The sequence below is a fragment of the Anser brachyrhynchus genome, assembly GCF_964034855.1.
Source record: "Anser brachyrhynchus genome assembly, chromosome: W".
NCBI lineage: Eukaryota > Metazoa > Chordata > Aves > Anseriformes > Anatidae > Anser > Anser brachyrhynchus.
The window spans coordinates 15,991,662-16,007,222 of record NC_137704.1 but is presented as its reverse complement, the minus strand read 5'-3'; the positions used below and the strand labels follow the sequence as shown (position 1 = coordinate 16,007,222).

General features: G+C 44.3%; 4 protein-coding genes and 1 long non-coding RNA gene across 6 annotated transcripts in view; 3 read left to right on the top strand and 2 right to left on the bottom strand.

The window, feature by feature from the left end:
* LOC308184723 (uncharacterized protein) overlaps positions 1-15,561 on the top strand; it is a 324,716-nt gene that overhangs the window by 130,306 nt on the left and 178,849 nt on the right. The window lies entirely within an intron of this gene.
* Positions 1-15,561, bottom strand: part of LOC308184910 — a 127,300-nt gene that overhangs the window by 75,186 nt on the left and 36,553 nt on the right. The window lies entirely within an intron of this gene.
* Positions 1-15,561, top strand: part of LOC308184748 (uncharacterized protein) — a 435,815-nt gene that overhangs the window by 385,986 nt on the left and 34,268 nt on the right. The window lies entirely within an intron of this gene.
* LOC308184796 (ceramide transfer protein-like) overlaps positions 1-15,561 on the top strand; it is a 78,145-nt gene that overhangs the window by 34,066 nt on the left and 28,518 nt on the right. Inside the window, exons 2-4 of the mRNA XM_080572368.1 lie at positions 7,764-7,871; positions 8,697-8,835; positions 10,451-10,534. Coding sequence (XP_080428494.1) covers positions 8,730-8,835; positions 10,451-10,534 — 190 coding nt within the window. The 5' untranslated portion in view covers positions 7,764-7,871; positions 8,697-8,729. The remainder of the gene's footprint in view (positions 1-7,763; positions 7,872-8,696; positions 8,836-10,450; positions 10,535-15,561) is intronic.
* LOC308184769 (uncharacterized protein) overlaps positions 1-15,561 on the bottom strand; it is a 104,530-nt gene that overhangs the window by 66,694 nt on the left and 22,275 nt on the right. The window lies entirely within an intron of this gene.

Sequence of the window (15,561 nt, the reverse complement as noted above, 5' to 3'; positions counted from 1 at the left end):
TTCCCTCAGGTACTGAATTCCCTTCTCCATGGTGGTCCACTTGCCTGGTAGACATACAAGTTCTTCCTTGAAGGGATACCTTTCCTTCACAGCTCACAGGAGACACCTCCAGAGGCTGTGAGATCGTGCTCCATCTCCAATTGCTTTGTCAATACATGCGTCCCTAGCAAGGGATCCCAGCCGCCTGGCTTCCCTGCCCTCTAATTCCACACGATTGGCTCCGGTGTCCCAGCACCGGAGCATCCAGGTGACAAGCTGCTCACCTATGCAGCGACCAAAATCTTTTCGCACATCTCGTAGCTCACGCTGGTATAGGGTTCGGGTAGTTACTGTTGATTTTTTGACATCCTCATCTTCATCTTCATCCTCCTGCACCTCTGATGGCCCAGCCTTGTCTTCTCTATACCTAGACCTAGCAGAAGACTGTCTGCGTTCCAAACGACCTGACTCTCTATACCATTTTTTCACCTTGTCTACAGGGGCAACTTGCACTGCTACAGCTCGTTTCTCTGACCCAGCCACAGGAGCTGCAGGAGCTGGAGCGGCTGCAGGAGCTGGAACTGGAACGTCTGCACGAGCTGGAGGGGCTGCAGGAGCTGGAGCTGGAGCGGATGCAGGGGCTGGAGCGGCTCCAGGACCTGGAGCTGGAGTGGCTGCAGGAGCTGGAGCGGCTGCAGGAGCTGGAGAGGCTGCGGGAGCTGGAACTGGAATGGCTGCAGGAGCTGGAACTGGAGCGTCTCCAGGAGATGGAGCGGCTGCAGGAGCTGGAGCAGCTGCAGGGACTGTCACTAGGTTGATAGTAGCATCAATTGCAGCTCGAGAGTCACAAGCCAGACCCCAGCACGCTACAGTGATTTGTGTCACTTTGGAACTGCCAGAGTCATGACACCTTTTTTTCAAGCATTCTGCCAGTTTTTTAGGATTTTGCAGTTGTTCAGGGGTGAATGTCCAAAACACTGGAGGTGCCCACTGCTCTAGAAACCTGCCCATATCCTCCCACACTCCCTGCCACTCGCAACTATCCCGCCTCAAGACAGATCTCCGGATGAGATTCCTAAGTAGTTGTTTAACCCTCAACAAAACCTGAAGCGCATTCAGGAGACATAACAACAAGAACATGCTGGTCTGACTATCCCAAGGATATTCAAAATCTTGGACAACTATCGTAACTAGCTCGGGGGATAAGAGGGTGGTGAAGGAGAAAGGGAGAGTGAACAAGTAGGAAAAAAAATCTTCCCCTGTCCCCTTCACAGATTGGCTCCCTGACGAAAAAAGGCAATAGGTGTAATTGCTAATAGTTTCCGAGATATGGTTTCCAAAGTATAGAGTCGACGACAGTGCTGAGTACAAATACCAGGTTAGAGTCATGACCAGAAATCTCATCATTTCATAAGCCATTGTTACACCGCACAGTACCATAACGATGTTAAACCAGGGCCCGGAAAGGATAAACAGTGCAACAGGGAGCACATACAGAAAGTAACGTGCTATAAAACTCAATTTGGGAAACAGGCACAGCAGACTGGAGATTAAGGCAATCAACATCATGACTAGCAACTATTAAGCAGGTCCAATACTTATACCAATTTTAGTTTAACACACTCTGGTCAAATCTGTCGATATCTCAACCCTTCGAGCCCCACGTTGGGCGCCAAAAAGGACTGTTGTGGTTTAACCCGGCTGGCAGCTAAACACCACACAGCCGTTCGCTCACCCTCCCCCCTCCCTCTCTGGGATGGGGGAGAGAAACGGGAAAGTGAAGCCTGTGACTTGAAATAAAGACAGTTTATTAAGACAGGAAAATAATAATAACAATAATAATAATAGTGATAATGATAATAGTATTACTAATAATAACGTGTACGAAACAAGTGATGCACAATGCAATTGCTCACCACCCGCTGACCGATGCCCAGCCTATCCCCGAGCAGCCGGCCCCCCCACCCCTATATATTGTTTAGCATAATGTCATATGGTATGGAATACCCCTTTGGCCAGTTTGGGTCAGCTGTCCTGGGTCTGTCCCCTCCCAGCTCCTGCTGCACCCCTAGCCTGCCCGCTGGCAGGACAAAGCGAGAAGCTGAAAAGTCCTTGGCTTGGTGTCAGCACTGCTCTGCAACAATTAAAACATCAGCATGTTATCAGCGCTCTTCTCATCCTAATCCAAAACATAGCGCCCTACCAGCTACTAGGAGGAAAATTAACTCTGTCCTAACTGAAACCAAGACACTTGTTTAACTCTACAAATCTTACTTGTCTCTCTCCTGACAGCCCAGATTTGCAGGAGGGACAAATATAATCCTCTCCCTTTTTTGCTATAGCCTGGTGTCCCAGCAGTACAAACTGCTTTACATTTTATTACTATGTCAGTATACAAAGGGAAGCAGTTATTGTCAGCTTGGTCTTTGGCACCTTTGATCAGGAAGGAGTTTTACTCTGTAAATCATGCTTTTCTGCAGTGGTACCCAAGTCTCAGAAGCAGGACATTAAAGGCATTCTGTTGTTAATGTTTTCTTTAGACTCCTGCGTGTTGTCCCCTTCAGCAACCTGGCTGTTCTCTTTGGATTGCCTGCTCCTCCCTGTTCAGCTGGTCTGGAATCTCAGCATTTAAAGCTGCTAAATAATATCTGATGAATAGTCTTCCTGTGCACTTTAACCATTTAGAGAACTCATGAAAAAATAGCATGCATCCATGTATACTATATAAACACAGGTGTAAACTACATGGATAAAGATTATCAAAGGCCAGTCATTTGCCTTTGGTTGCCTCTTGGTCAAGCTGTGTTCTCCTCCCTCTGCAATATTTTGTATCTTAGTACTGCTTCTTGGCCCATTCCCTTTGTTTAGAAAGCAGTATGTTGTTCCAGGGCATATTAATACATATACTACTCCAGCTCATGCAGCTATTAAAGATGCCCATTGTCTGCAGGCAGCACATGTTGACTTACCAAAAGTATGTAGAGTTTGAGAAGTAAAGACCCAAAAGATGTTGTTACTTAGATTGGACAAGTGAGTATAGCAATTATGATAATCTTAGTGCTGTATTGCTATAGTCTCTATTTTTATCAGTTGTCTTATTATGCTTATTTTTCAATTTAGAATTCCTGCTTTTTCTACATGTGCCTGCAGTATGCTTATTTACTGCGGAGTTGCAACATTTATCACTGTAGGGGGAGAAATATATCTAAATTTCTTTACCTGCTTTTGCAGTTGCAAAGAAAGGTCATGTTAGAACCATTTTTAGCTTTTTTGCTCTCTAAATAGCCTCCTGCACTGAGCTTGGGAAGGCCGTAGACAGGGCAATCATTATCCATCTGCTGTGACCTGGACTGGGAAAACCCTGTCTCTGCTTTCCTGCTGACTAACCACCTCGCTTTTGAAACCTTAAATTTCCATTGTTAGAGCCTGTAGAACAGTTGATAAAGCAGACCTGCAGACACATGTTAACTGTATTTTTAACTTCAATCTACAGAAATGCATCCTGAAGTACCCTATTTGTTGTGGCTGCGTTCTTCTTACTATCTGCAGCCATCCCTAGGTAGTTCATCCTTGGCTCGCATTAGCAGTACCCTTTCTTTCACAGAATCATAGAATCACAGAATCATCTAGGTTGGAGGAGACCTCCAAGACCACCTAGTCCAACCTCTGACCTAACACTAACAAGTCCTCCACTAAAGCATATCACTAAGCTCTACATCTAAACGTCTTTTAAAGACCTCCAGGGATGGTGACTCAACCACTTCCCTGGGCAGCCCATTCCAATGCCTAACAACCCTTTCGGTAAAGAAGTTCTTTCTAACATCCAGCCTAAACCTCCCCTGGCACAACTTTAGCCCATTCCCCCTCGTCCTGTCACCAGGCACGTGGGAGAATAGACCAACCCCCACCTCGCTACAGCCATCTTTAAGGTACCTATAGAGAGCGATAAGGTCGCCCCTGAGCCTCCTCTTCTCCAGGCTGAACAATCCCAGCTCCCTCAGCCGCTCCTCGTCAGACTTGTTCTCCAGACCCCTCACCAGCTCCGTTGCCCTTCTCTGGACTCTCTCGAGCACCTCCATGTCCTTCTTGTAGCAAGGGGCCCAAAACGGAACACAGTACTCGAGGTGCAGCCTCACCAGAGCCGAGTACAGGGGCACAATCACTTCCCTAGACCTGCTGGCCACGCTGCTTCTTATACAAGGCAGGATGCTGTTGGCCTTCTTGGCCACCTGAGCACACTGCTGGCTCATATTCAGCCGGCTATCAACCAATACTCCCAGGTCCTTCTCTGCCAGGCAGCTTTCCAGCCATTTATCTCCCAGCCTGTAGCTCTGCTTGGGGTTGTTGTGCAGGACCTGGCACTTGGCCTTGTTGGACTTCATACAGTTGACCTCAGCCCATCGGTCCAGCCCATCCAGATCCTCCTGCAGAGCCTTCCTGCCCTCGAGCAGATGGACACACGCACCTAACTTGGTGTTGTCTGCAAACTTACTGAAGTCTTACTTACTCAATCCCCTCATCCAGATCATCGATAAAGATATTAAAGAGGACTGGCCCCAGTACTGAGCCCTGGGGGACTCCACTAGTGACCGGCCTCCAACTGGATTTGACTCCATTCACCACAACTCTTTGAGCCCGGCTATCCAACCAGTTTTTAACCCAACGAAGCGTACACCAGTCCAAGCCACAGGCAGCCAGTTTCTCGAGGAGAATGTTGTGGAAAACGGTATCAAAAGCCTTACTGAAGTCAAGGTAGACCACATCCACAGCCTTTCCCTCATCCACTAAGTGTGTCACTTCGTCATAGAAGGAGATCAGTGTCCTGGTTCCAGTTAGGACAGAGTTAATTTTCCTCCTAGTAGCTGGTAGGGTGCTATGTTTTGGATTAGGATGAGAAGAGCGCTGATAACATGCTGATGTTTTAATTGTTGCAGAGCAGTGTTTACACCAGGCCAAGGACTTTTCCGCTTCTCGCTCTGTCCTGCCAGCAAGCAGGCTAGGGGTGCAGCAGGAGCTGGGAGGGGACAGACCCAGGACAGCTGACCCAAACTGGCCAAAGGGGTATTCCATACCATCTGACGTCATGCTAAACAATATATAGGGGTGGCTGGCCGGGGTGGGGGGCCGGGCTGCTCGGGGATAGGCTGGGCATCGGTCAGCGGGTGGTGAGCAATTGCATTGTGCATCACTTGTTTTCTTACACATTATTATTATTAATACTATTATCATTATCACTATTATTATTATTATTATTATTATATTCCTGTCTTAATAAACTGTCTTTATCTCAACTCACCGGCTTCACTTTCCCGTTTCTCTCCCCCATCCCAGAGAGGGAGGGGGGAGGGTGAGCGAACGGCTGCGTGGTGTTTAGCTGCTGGCCAGGTTAAACCACAACAATCAGGTTCGACAAGCAGGACCTGCCTTTCATAAACCCATGCTGACTGGGCCTGATCGCCTGGTTGCCCTGTAAGTGCTGTATGATGACACTCAAGATAATCTGTTCCATGAGCTTCCCTGGCACTGACGTCAAACTAACAGGCCTATAGTTCCCTGGGTCTACCCTCAGGCCCTTCTTGTAGATGGGCGTCACATTTGCTAGCCGCCAGTCGACTGGGACCTCCCCTGATAGCCAGGACTGCCAATAAATGATGGAAAGCGTCTTGGCCAGCTCCTTCACCAGTTCTCTCAGTACCCTCGGGTGGATCCCATCCGGCCCCATCGACTTGCGTACATCCAAGTGCTGTAGCAGGTCACCAGCCATTTCCTCGTGGATAGTGAGGGCCACATCCTGCTCCCCATCCCCTTCCACCAGCTCAGGGTACCAGGTATCCAGAGAACAACTGGTCTTGCTGCTAAAGACTGAGGCAAAGAAGGCATGAAGCACCTCAGCCTTTTCCTCATCTCTCGTCACTAAGTTTCCCCCGCATCCAGTAAAGGATGGAGATTCTCCTTAGTCCTCCTTTTGGTGTTGATGTATTTGTAAAAACATTTTTTGTTATCTTTAACGGCAGCAGCCAGATTGAGCTCCAGATGAGCTTTGGCCTTTCTAATTTTGTCCCTGCACAGCCTTGCAACATCCTTATAGTCCTCCTGAGTGGCCCACCCTCTTCTCCAAAGATTATAAACCCTCTTTTTTCTCCTAAGCTCGAGCCACAACTCTCTGTTCAGCCAGGCCGGTCTTCTTCCGCGCCGGCTCGTCTTTGGGCACGTGGGGACAGACCACTCTTGAGCCATTAAGATTTCCTTCTTGAAGAGTGCCCAGCCTTCCTGGACTCCTCTGCCCTTCAGAACCACCTCCCCAGGGACTCTGCCAACCAATGTCCTGAACAGCTCAAAGTCTGCCCTCTGGAAGTCCAAGACGGTTTTACTGGTCCCCTTCCTGACTTCGCCAAGAATAGAGAACTCTACCATTTTGTGGTCACTCTGCTTTCACTCTTTCTTCAAGTACATGTTGAAATGTTTGCAGTGAGTCTAAAAATCACCCTTGGAACATGGGTGTTCAACAGACCTCTTCTGCTTAGTCTCCACAAAGTCCAGCTTTTCCGGTACCTTCCAGCTCTTTTGCTGTGTTTTTGTTTTTATTTACTTGTTTTCTATTACACTCTTGTTTTTATAAGATACTGTGTTGCGATCTCTTAAATGTTTTAGTAGGATTTTTTTTTCATAAATACTGCAGAGAATGTGATTAGAGTTATAGTGAGAGAGGGAGTTAGGAGAATCTTATCAGGTAGAGAGAGAGCGCTGACAGGATTAAACTAGTGGATGCTACTTAGTGTCTTTGCTAACTATGGTGCATTGTGCAAATTAGCTAAAGCAAGAAGCCTTGGGCCCCTTACCAAGGTCAGTCTCCTAATAAGAGTGTGAGCCTATCTTAAGAAACTGGCAGAAGCTGGTCCTGCGGATGGACAAGAGTCAAGGAGCAACTGAGTCTGCGCAAAGACAAGAGGTCAACTAGCGGTGACGAGGAAGGGTCACCAACCTTCATCCCCACAACCCCTGACGACCACTACCAGAAGACACTGCATAAGCGCAGATGGGAGGAGCTTATGGAAATGACTTCTTGAACTAATTTTAGTACGAAGTGGGGACAGGTCATGCATATGTATAGGTGCATTGTGAAACTTCATGCATATGTAACTCTTTACTGCATATAACCATGGCAAGTTGCTGCATCGGGTATACACAACTTTGGTGGGACTACCCCCCGTGCTGCCCAGCGCTGAATAAACATACCTACTTTACAGTCTTACTGATTGTGGAGTCCGTTTTCCGCAAGTCAATAGTATCATAATGTCTGTTTCATCACCTCCTAGGATGAGCTGTACGTCTTAGAGAGGGGCTGCCTGCTGCTTGTGTTATGCAAAATAATAAATAATTTATAATGCTAAGTGAAAATACCTTCCTTGGTAGGCAAACATCCTTTGAAGTGCTTGACAGGCACTAAATCAAGACATAATCAAAATAATTCTTGGAGATGTGGAAGAATAATTTGCTTTATTTGATATTTTTTAAGTGGGGGGAGCTTTCCCATGAGTCTGTGCTTTACTCGCACAGTTATGTTTTAAAAGATAAAGGGAAGAAATAAAATTAGATCAATACTTATCAGAAGAAATGAAAAATAAATGTTGCTTTAAAACTGATGCAGAGACAAGTCATCCAGCTCACAGCAGGCACATGCAAGCAGCTTAACACAAACAGCGAAACCATGCATTATGCAAATCCCTACCATTCTAGTTTGTTTTTTGGTGTTTGTTGTTGATGTTTTTGTTTGTTTGTTTTAGACTGAATCTGGCTATGGATCAGAGTCAAGTTTACGACATCATGGCTCCGTGGTGTCTCTTGTTTCTGGAGCAAGTGGATACTCTGCAACATCCACTTCTTCGTTCAAGGTTAGTAAATAACATTTTCTTAGCATTGGTGTGAAAATAAGACACTTATGCAACTGGAAAGAAGATAAGCTATGTGAAGACTCATTCACACAATTAAAGGAAAAAATACCAAATCTTTGGTTTACTATAAGCAATAATTCAGCATGTGATGATGAATAGATCATATAGGAAGGTTTCACGTGCCTCTGTGCACTTATCCCTTTCAGACTACAGTGTCATCTTCTAATGACGAGAAAATCAGACTTGTGAGAGGATTTACTAACCTTTCTTAGTGTACTCCTGAGAATATCAGGGCTTCTAAATGAAAAGGAATGCTGAGCCTGTGACTTAACAAATTTGATTAATACTGATTGACAAATTATGGCTTTCCTTGTTTCATGCATATAAATCTTTAACATTTGAACTTGGGTGGGTTGTACTTCTGGGAGAGCACAAAAGGACCAACACAAGAAAGGGGAGTAAAGATTAGAACCAAGATCTTAAACTAGCACTGACTATTTTCAGGCAAATAGGCACAAACCTGGTAGTATGCAAGACTGCATTTTTAATAAGCTTTTGTTGAATGCTCCAAAGTAGCACATACAGTCAAGAAGAAAAACTGAGACCAGTGGACAAAATGAGTAAGAAATACTTATATATGGTTTCCTATAACCATGTTCTTCTAATATTAACATTATTTCATAGCTACTGATATCTGAAATGTCCTTAGTGTGCCTGAAGAATTTCTTCTTCATACCTGCAGAAATCATTTATTTTTTTATTTAGGCATTGAACTGTTGTTGAGTATGTAAAAGCATTTGAGGCTTTTTTCTCTTGCATTTTCAGAAGGGCCATAGCTTACGTGAGAAGCTTGCTGAAATGGAAACCTTTAGAGACATCTTGTGTAGACAAGTCGATACTTTGCAGAAATACTTTGATGCCTGTGCAGATGCAGTTTCTAAAGATGAACTCCAGAGAGATAAAGGTAAAACTGTAATTGAAAACTCCTAACTTGATAGAATCTAAATTTTTACACAGTAAGCAATCACCCTTGAAATAGTTACTGTAGCATTAGATGCCATATTAAGGAAATATGTATCTTAAACATAGTATAGTGATTAATCACAGATATTTCTGCATAAACAGTGTTAACTATTTTCACTTCGGAAGCTGGATTCCCATAAAAATCTGCTTAACTTTGGCAGCTACAGGTGCCAACCTTACTAGAATAAATGGTCTTTTAAGCACTTGATGTTATAGAACAGTAATTGTTTACTCCCATAAGATGAAGTCAAATTAGTTTACTGCTGGAAAACAAACAAACAAACAAACAAAAGTTTAATGACGATTTATTATAGAAAAAACTTAAAAGTTGCTAAGCCAGTGTATTGGGTTTATGTGGCAAGGATTTGGGGGGGGGGGGGGGGACCTGCAGGGGGTGGCCTCTGTGAGGAGTCCAGAAGCTGCCTCATGTTAGATAAGGACCAGTTTCAGCCGACTCCAAAGGGACCCACTGCTGCCCAGAACTGAGCCAATAAGTGATGTTGTTTGCACCTCTGTGAGAGCAGATTTAAGACAGGGAAAAAGCTGCTGCACAACAGCAGCTGGGAGAGAGAGGAGTGAGAAACAGCCTTGCAGACACCAAGGTCAGTGAAGAAGGAGGGGAAGGAGGTGCTTCAGGCTCTGGAGCTGAAGTTCCCCTGTGGCCTCTGGAGAGGACCATGGTGAAGCAGGTTGTTCCCCTGCAGCCCATGGTGTACCAAGGTGGAGCAGATTTCCATGCTGCAGCTTGTGGAGGAGACCACAGTGGAGCAGGTGGATCTGACCTGAAGGAGGCTGCAGCCTATGGAGAGCCCCTGCCAGAGCAGGCTCCAGGCCAGACCTGTAGCCCGTGGAGAGGAGACCATGCAGGAGCAGGTGACCTGGCAGGAACTGCTGCCCGTGCGGGACCCATGTTGGAATAGTGTGTTCCTGACGGATGGACACCCATGGTACAGACCCATGTTGGAGTAGTTCTTGAAGAGCTGCTGCCTGTGGGAAGCCCACGCAGGATCAGTTCGGGAAGAACTGCATCCCATGGGAGGGACCCCATGTTGGAGCAGGGGCAGTGAATGACTGTGAAGGAGCAGAGGAGATGAAGCATTATGGACTGACTGCAACCCCCATTCCTTGTTCCCCTGCGCCACTCGGGGGGAGGAGGTGGAGGAGGGTGGATGGGTGGAACATGGTTTTAGTTTTTTGTTGTTGTTTGTTTGTTTTGTTTTGTTTTGTTTTTGTTTTTTAGTTTCTCACTGCTCTAGCTTGTTAGTAATAGTTAACAAATTACATTAATCTCCCTATGCCGAGTCTGTTTTGCCCGTGACGATAATTGTTGAGTGATCTCTCTGTCCTTATCTCAACCCTTGGACCCTTTTCATCATATTGTCTCCCCCTTTCCCTTTGATGAGGGGGAGTGAGAGAGTGGTTGTGGTGGAGCTCAGCTGCCCAGCTGAGTAAAGTCACCACAGCCATGAAGATGACCTTAAATCTTTCTTGCTTAATAAAGAATTGGAAAAAAAATCTCACTCCCATAACATAATCTCTCTCTCTCTCAAATTTAGTGGTGGAAGATAATGAAGATGATTTCCTTACGATGCGCTCTGATGGGGATTTTTTACGTAACAGTAACAGCAGTAAGGAAAAATGTAGGTGTGTCTAAACTTCTTCACTGAAAATTCATGTGTGATATAAAATTCGTCTGATATAAGACTGATATTTATGCTCTTTTCTAAGCAGAAAACTACAAGAATAGTTATTTAAATGTGTGACAGGAAGCTCTCATTCATACTCAGATTATCATACGTTAGTTGCTTTTCATGATTCTCTGAGTTGTACTTAATTTAATTCACACAAATATTTAATGCAAACTTGTCAAGATGGAATTTCCTATTCTGTGTCCAAAGCTATTTCCACTACAAACTTCTGTTGAAACAGCTGTATCATATTGCGAACTGAAATTTGTCATAGGTAATTGTATTTTTTTCTTGCACATGTTATCTGCTTTAGGAGTATGGTGGAGCACAATGCTTTTCCAGTTAGGTGTGCCCCAGTATTGTTTTTTCCAAGTTCTATGGCTATTTAATGGTTAAGTCAACATTATGTTGCTGATTCTCACTCATCATAATTTTAGCACTTTTTTAAAAAAACATTTTTTTCAATGGTACGATGATTTTTATTCTTACCTTAAATGATCTGGTTATTGTCATTGTACTTGCTGCATCCATGCAGTAAATATAAAGAACTGGTGCAAGTCCTGCTATTTGAGAAATCTTGATGCTTTTCTGGCCTGCCAGAAGTTGTATATGCATTTAAAATCTATTTGCATTCTTTGTAGACTTTCACTTGTTTCCTGACTAAAATGATTTCAATGTTTACATTCTCTAGATGTTGACAATTCAGGCATTTGTTATACTGGTTCACAAAACTTTGAAGTTGTACTAGCTTCCAGTTTCAAATCTGATGGAATCTCAAAAAGAAGTACTTACAAAAAGTGTTTTATTAAATGTAAATACTTCAATCAAGGACCAGAAAATATATGGGAAAAATAATCCTTTTCTGTGTCTCCCATTTTCTTATAACGGCCTCTAGTCCCCATATCTGGCATCTTTCCTTGCTGTATTTAAGTGCTCTTTCTAGAGTATTGCCAAAACTGTTACGAGGAAGGAAGAGGAAAGGGAATGGGAAGGAGCTTTCAGCATGCTTCCAGAATTAATCATAGGAGTAGATATTTCAATGATATAAAGTGCTTGCTCTGCTAAGGATTAATTGTAGTGCTGATGTCAGAGATTAAGTAGTTTAACAGCATCTACTGCTTTTAAAGACAATAAAAGATGTTTTTATAAATACATTAGCAACAAAAGGAGGACTAAGGAGAATCTCCCTCCTTTATTGGATGTTGGGGGAAACATAGTGACAAGAAATGAGGAAAAGGCTGAGGTACTTAATGCCTTCTTTGTCTCAGTCTTTAGTAGCAAGACCAGTTATTCTCCAGGTATCCAGGCACCTGAGCTGGTAGATAGGGACAGGGAGCAGAATGAAGCCATCATAATCCACAAGGAAATGGTTAGCAACCTGCTCAACCTGCTAAACCGCTTAGATGTATGCAAGTCTATGGGGCCAGATGGGATCCAGACGAGGGTACTGAGGGAGTTGGCAGAAGTGCTTGCCAAGCCACTTTCCATCATTTATCAGCAGTCCTGGCTATCAGGGGAAGTCCCAGTCAACTGGCAACTAGCAAATGTGATGCCCATCTACAAGAAGGGCTGGAAGGAGGATCCAGGGATCTACAGGTCTGTCAGTCTGACTTTGGTGCTGGGGAAGCTCATGGAGCAGATTATCTTGAGCGCCATCATACAGCACTTACAGGGCAACCAGGTGATCAGGCCCAGTCAGCATGGGTTTATGAAAGGCAGGTCCTGCTTGACGAACCTGATCTCCTTCTATGACAAAGTGACTTTCAGTGAATGAGGGAAAAGCTGTGGATGTGTTCTACCTTGACTTCAGTAAGGCTTTTGACACTATTTCCTACAGCATTCTCCTGGAGAAACTGGCTGCTCATGGCTTGGATTGGTGTACACTTCATTAGGTTAAAAGCTGGCTGGATGGCTGGGCCCAAAGAGTCGTGGTGAATGGAGTTAAATCCAGTTGGAGGCCGGTCACTAGTGGTGTCCCCAGGGCTCAGTACTGGGGCCAGTTCTCTTCAATATCTTTTTCAGTGATCTAGACAATGAGATCAAGTGCACCCTCAGTAAGTTTGCAGGCGACACCAAGTTAGGCACAAGTGTTGATCTGCTTGAGCATAGGAAGGCTCTGCAGAGGGATCTAGATAGGCTGGACCGATGGGCCGAAGCCAACTGTATGAGGCTGAACAAGGCTAAGTGCTGGGTCCTGTACTTAGGGCACAACAACCCCATGCAATGCTACACTCTGGGGGAAGAGTGGCTGGAAAGGGACCTGGGGGTATTGGTCAATAGCTGGCTGAAAATGAGCCAGCAGTGTGTTGGACCGCAGCTTGAATACTGTGTTCAGTTTTGGGCCCCTCACTACAAGAAGGATATCAAGGTGCTGGACCATGTCCAAAGAAGGACAACGAAGCTGGTGAAGGGTCTAGAGAACAAGTCTTATGAGGAGCGGCTGAGGGAGCTCGGGGAGACCTTATCGTACTCTAACAATTACTTTAAAGGAGGCTGTAGCGAGGTGGGGATTGGTCTCTTCTCCCAAGCACCAAGTGCTAAGACTAGAGGGAATGGCCTCAAGTTGCACTAGGGGAGGTTTAGGTTGGATATTAGGAAAAATTTATTCACTGAAAGGGTTATGCGGCATTGGAATACGCTGCCCAGGGAAGTGGTTGAGTCACCATCCCTGGAGGTCTTCAAAAAAATTTGTAGATGTAGTGCTTAGTGACATTGTTTAGTGGTGGACTTGGCAATGCTAGGTTAAAGGTTGGACCAGATGATCTTAGAGGTCTTTTCCAGCCTAAATGGTTCTATGATTCTATGATTCTAAACTGAAGTTTTAAATAAATCTTTTGTGCATCTTGTCAGCAAAGATAAGCAAGCTTGCAACATTCCCTTATAAGCAAGTTTAACAGTTCCACTAATCCCATTTTTTATATAAAAATCTACATTTTTGAAGACTGTTAAGTCATTAGAACAAATTTCAAAAAAATGAAAAAGCTTTTTAAAAAAAAAAAAGTTGAGTATTTAATTTCACTGAATGATTCAGTTTGAAAAAGCAGTCTGCCAAACAGTTCTTGGAGGATGAGGTAGGAGTTTCAGCTTAATTTACCTTTAGGACATTTCTTTGTATCTACATTCTTCTGGTGTATCTGCTATATATACACATTCAATATGTGAAATGTCATTAGGGAAGTTTGTATTTTTCGTACACCTGGTCATCTTAAAACACTTAAATAAAAAGTGACTTCCTTCATTTTCTTCATTCCTCATTCCTCCTCATTCCTCATTCTTCATCTTCCTTATAAGCCCCCTTTAGGTACTGAAAGGTTGCAATAAGGTCTCCCCGGAGTCTTCTCTTTTCCAGGCTGAACAACCTCAACTCTCTTAGTGTGTCTTCATAGGAGAGGTGTTCCAGACCTCTGAGCATCCTCGCGACCCTCCTTTGGACCTGCTCTAACAGGTCCATGTCCTTTTTGTGTTGGGGGCCCCAGAGCTGGATGCAGTACTCCAGGTGGGGTCTCATGAGATTGGAGTAAAAAGGGGAGAATCACCTCCCTAGACCTGATAGCTATACTTCTTTTGATGCAGTCCAGGTTACAACTGGCTTTCTGGGCTACAAGTGCACACTGCCAGCTTATATTCAGTTTTTCATCCACTAATACCCCCATATCCTTCTCTTTATGGCTGTTCTTGATCTGCTCATTGTCCAGCTTGTATTCAGGTTTGGGATTCCCCCAGCCCAGGTGCAGAACCTTGCACTTGGTCTTGTTGAACCTCATGAGGTTTGCATTGGCTCACCTCTCAAGCCTGTCACAGTCCCCCTGGATGGCATTCTTTCCATATTCCTCTTGTAAAAAGTTCTGTATCAAGTCTTTAGGAACTTCTCTGCTAAGAGATTGCTATATATTACGGGTACCTGTACATAAACTCATTGTAGGTCAAGGTCAGTACACAATTTCTGTAACCCTTTGCTTTTTGTAGAACTACTTTCTGTCTAAATGCCCTTAGTAGGTGATTGCTGAAAAGCTTGACTAGAATAAATAAATAAAACTAGACTCTATGTCCTAAAGTGGAATCATATGTCTTAAGTCATGCAGAGAAGTAGGTATCTCATGGTTGAGACACTCATGCCCATGCCAATGCAGAAACATTGATTTATCAGGTTTCAGGGTCCCTTCTTTAGCCTACTGTGATAAGGAGTGTTGAGCCTGACGCATGGAAACAAACTTTACAACTCGAGGAGAGTTATAAAGCAGGTATGTTTATTGCAGCGCTGGGTGCAAGGGGGATCACTCCTCCTAACTTGCCCAGCAAGGGTTACTGCCAGGGTGCTTATATTGATGGGATATACACATATTCATTTCACTTCCTCCCCCCCCCCCCCCGGTCTCTTGCATATTCATTAGGTATCCGAAGAATCATTAACATAGGTTCCCACCCACTATTCGCATGCACACTAGAGTTCTCCGGGTGGTCATCCAGCGTACTCTGGTGGTCTTTTGATGAAGGCCAGAAGTCTTCCTTGCTGTTAAACTTTTGACCCTTCCTCTCATTTACAGACTTCAGCAGGCCAAGCCAGTTCTTGCTGGTTCTATTATCTGTGTGTATGGAGTCTTTTCTTCCCTTATCTTGCTGGTATGAAGTCTTTTCTTCACTTATCTTTTAGGGTCTTTGCGTTGATATTCCCTACCTCAGTCCTGTCCTTGTGGTTGATTTACAATATATATCTGTGTTAGCTAAAACTTGCAAAATCAGCATTGGGTGACTTCTCTAGATCTGCTATAGTTCTACAGTTAATCCTTTAGCATCTATTTCTTACTTCAAGCCTACTGTTCAAACTTCTAGTGCTCAAACCACTAGATTTAAGATATTTTTTTAAGGGGACCATTTTCATATTGTCTTTTAAAATGTCCATTCTGCATCTTCCTTGGGTAGGAGGAGAAAGTTAGCATGACTGTAGAGATTTGTGTACTGCACTGAAGATGATGTTTTGA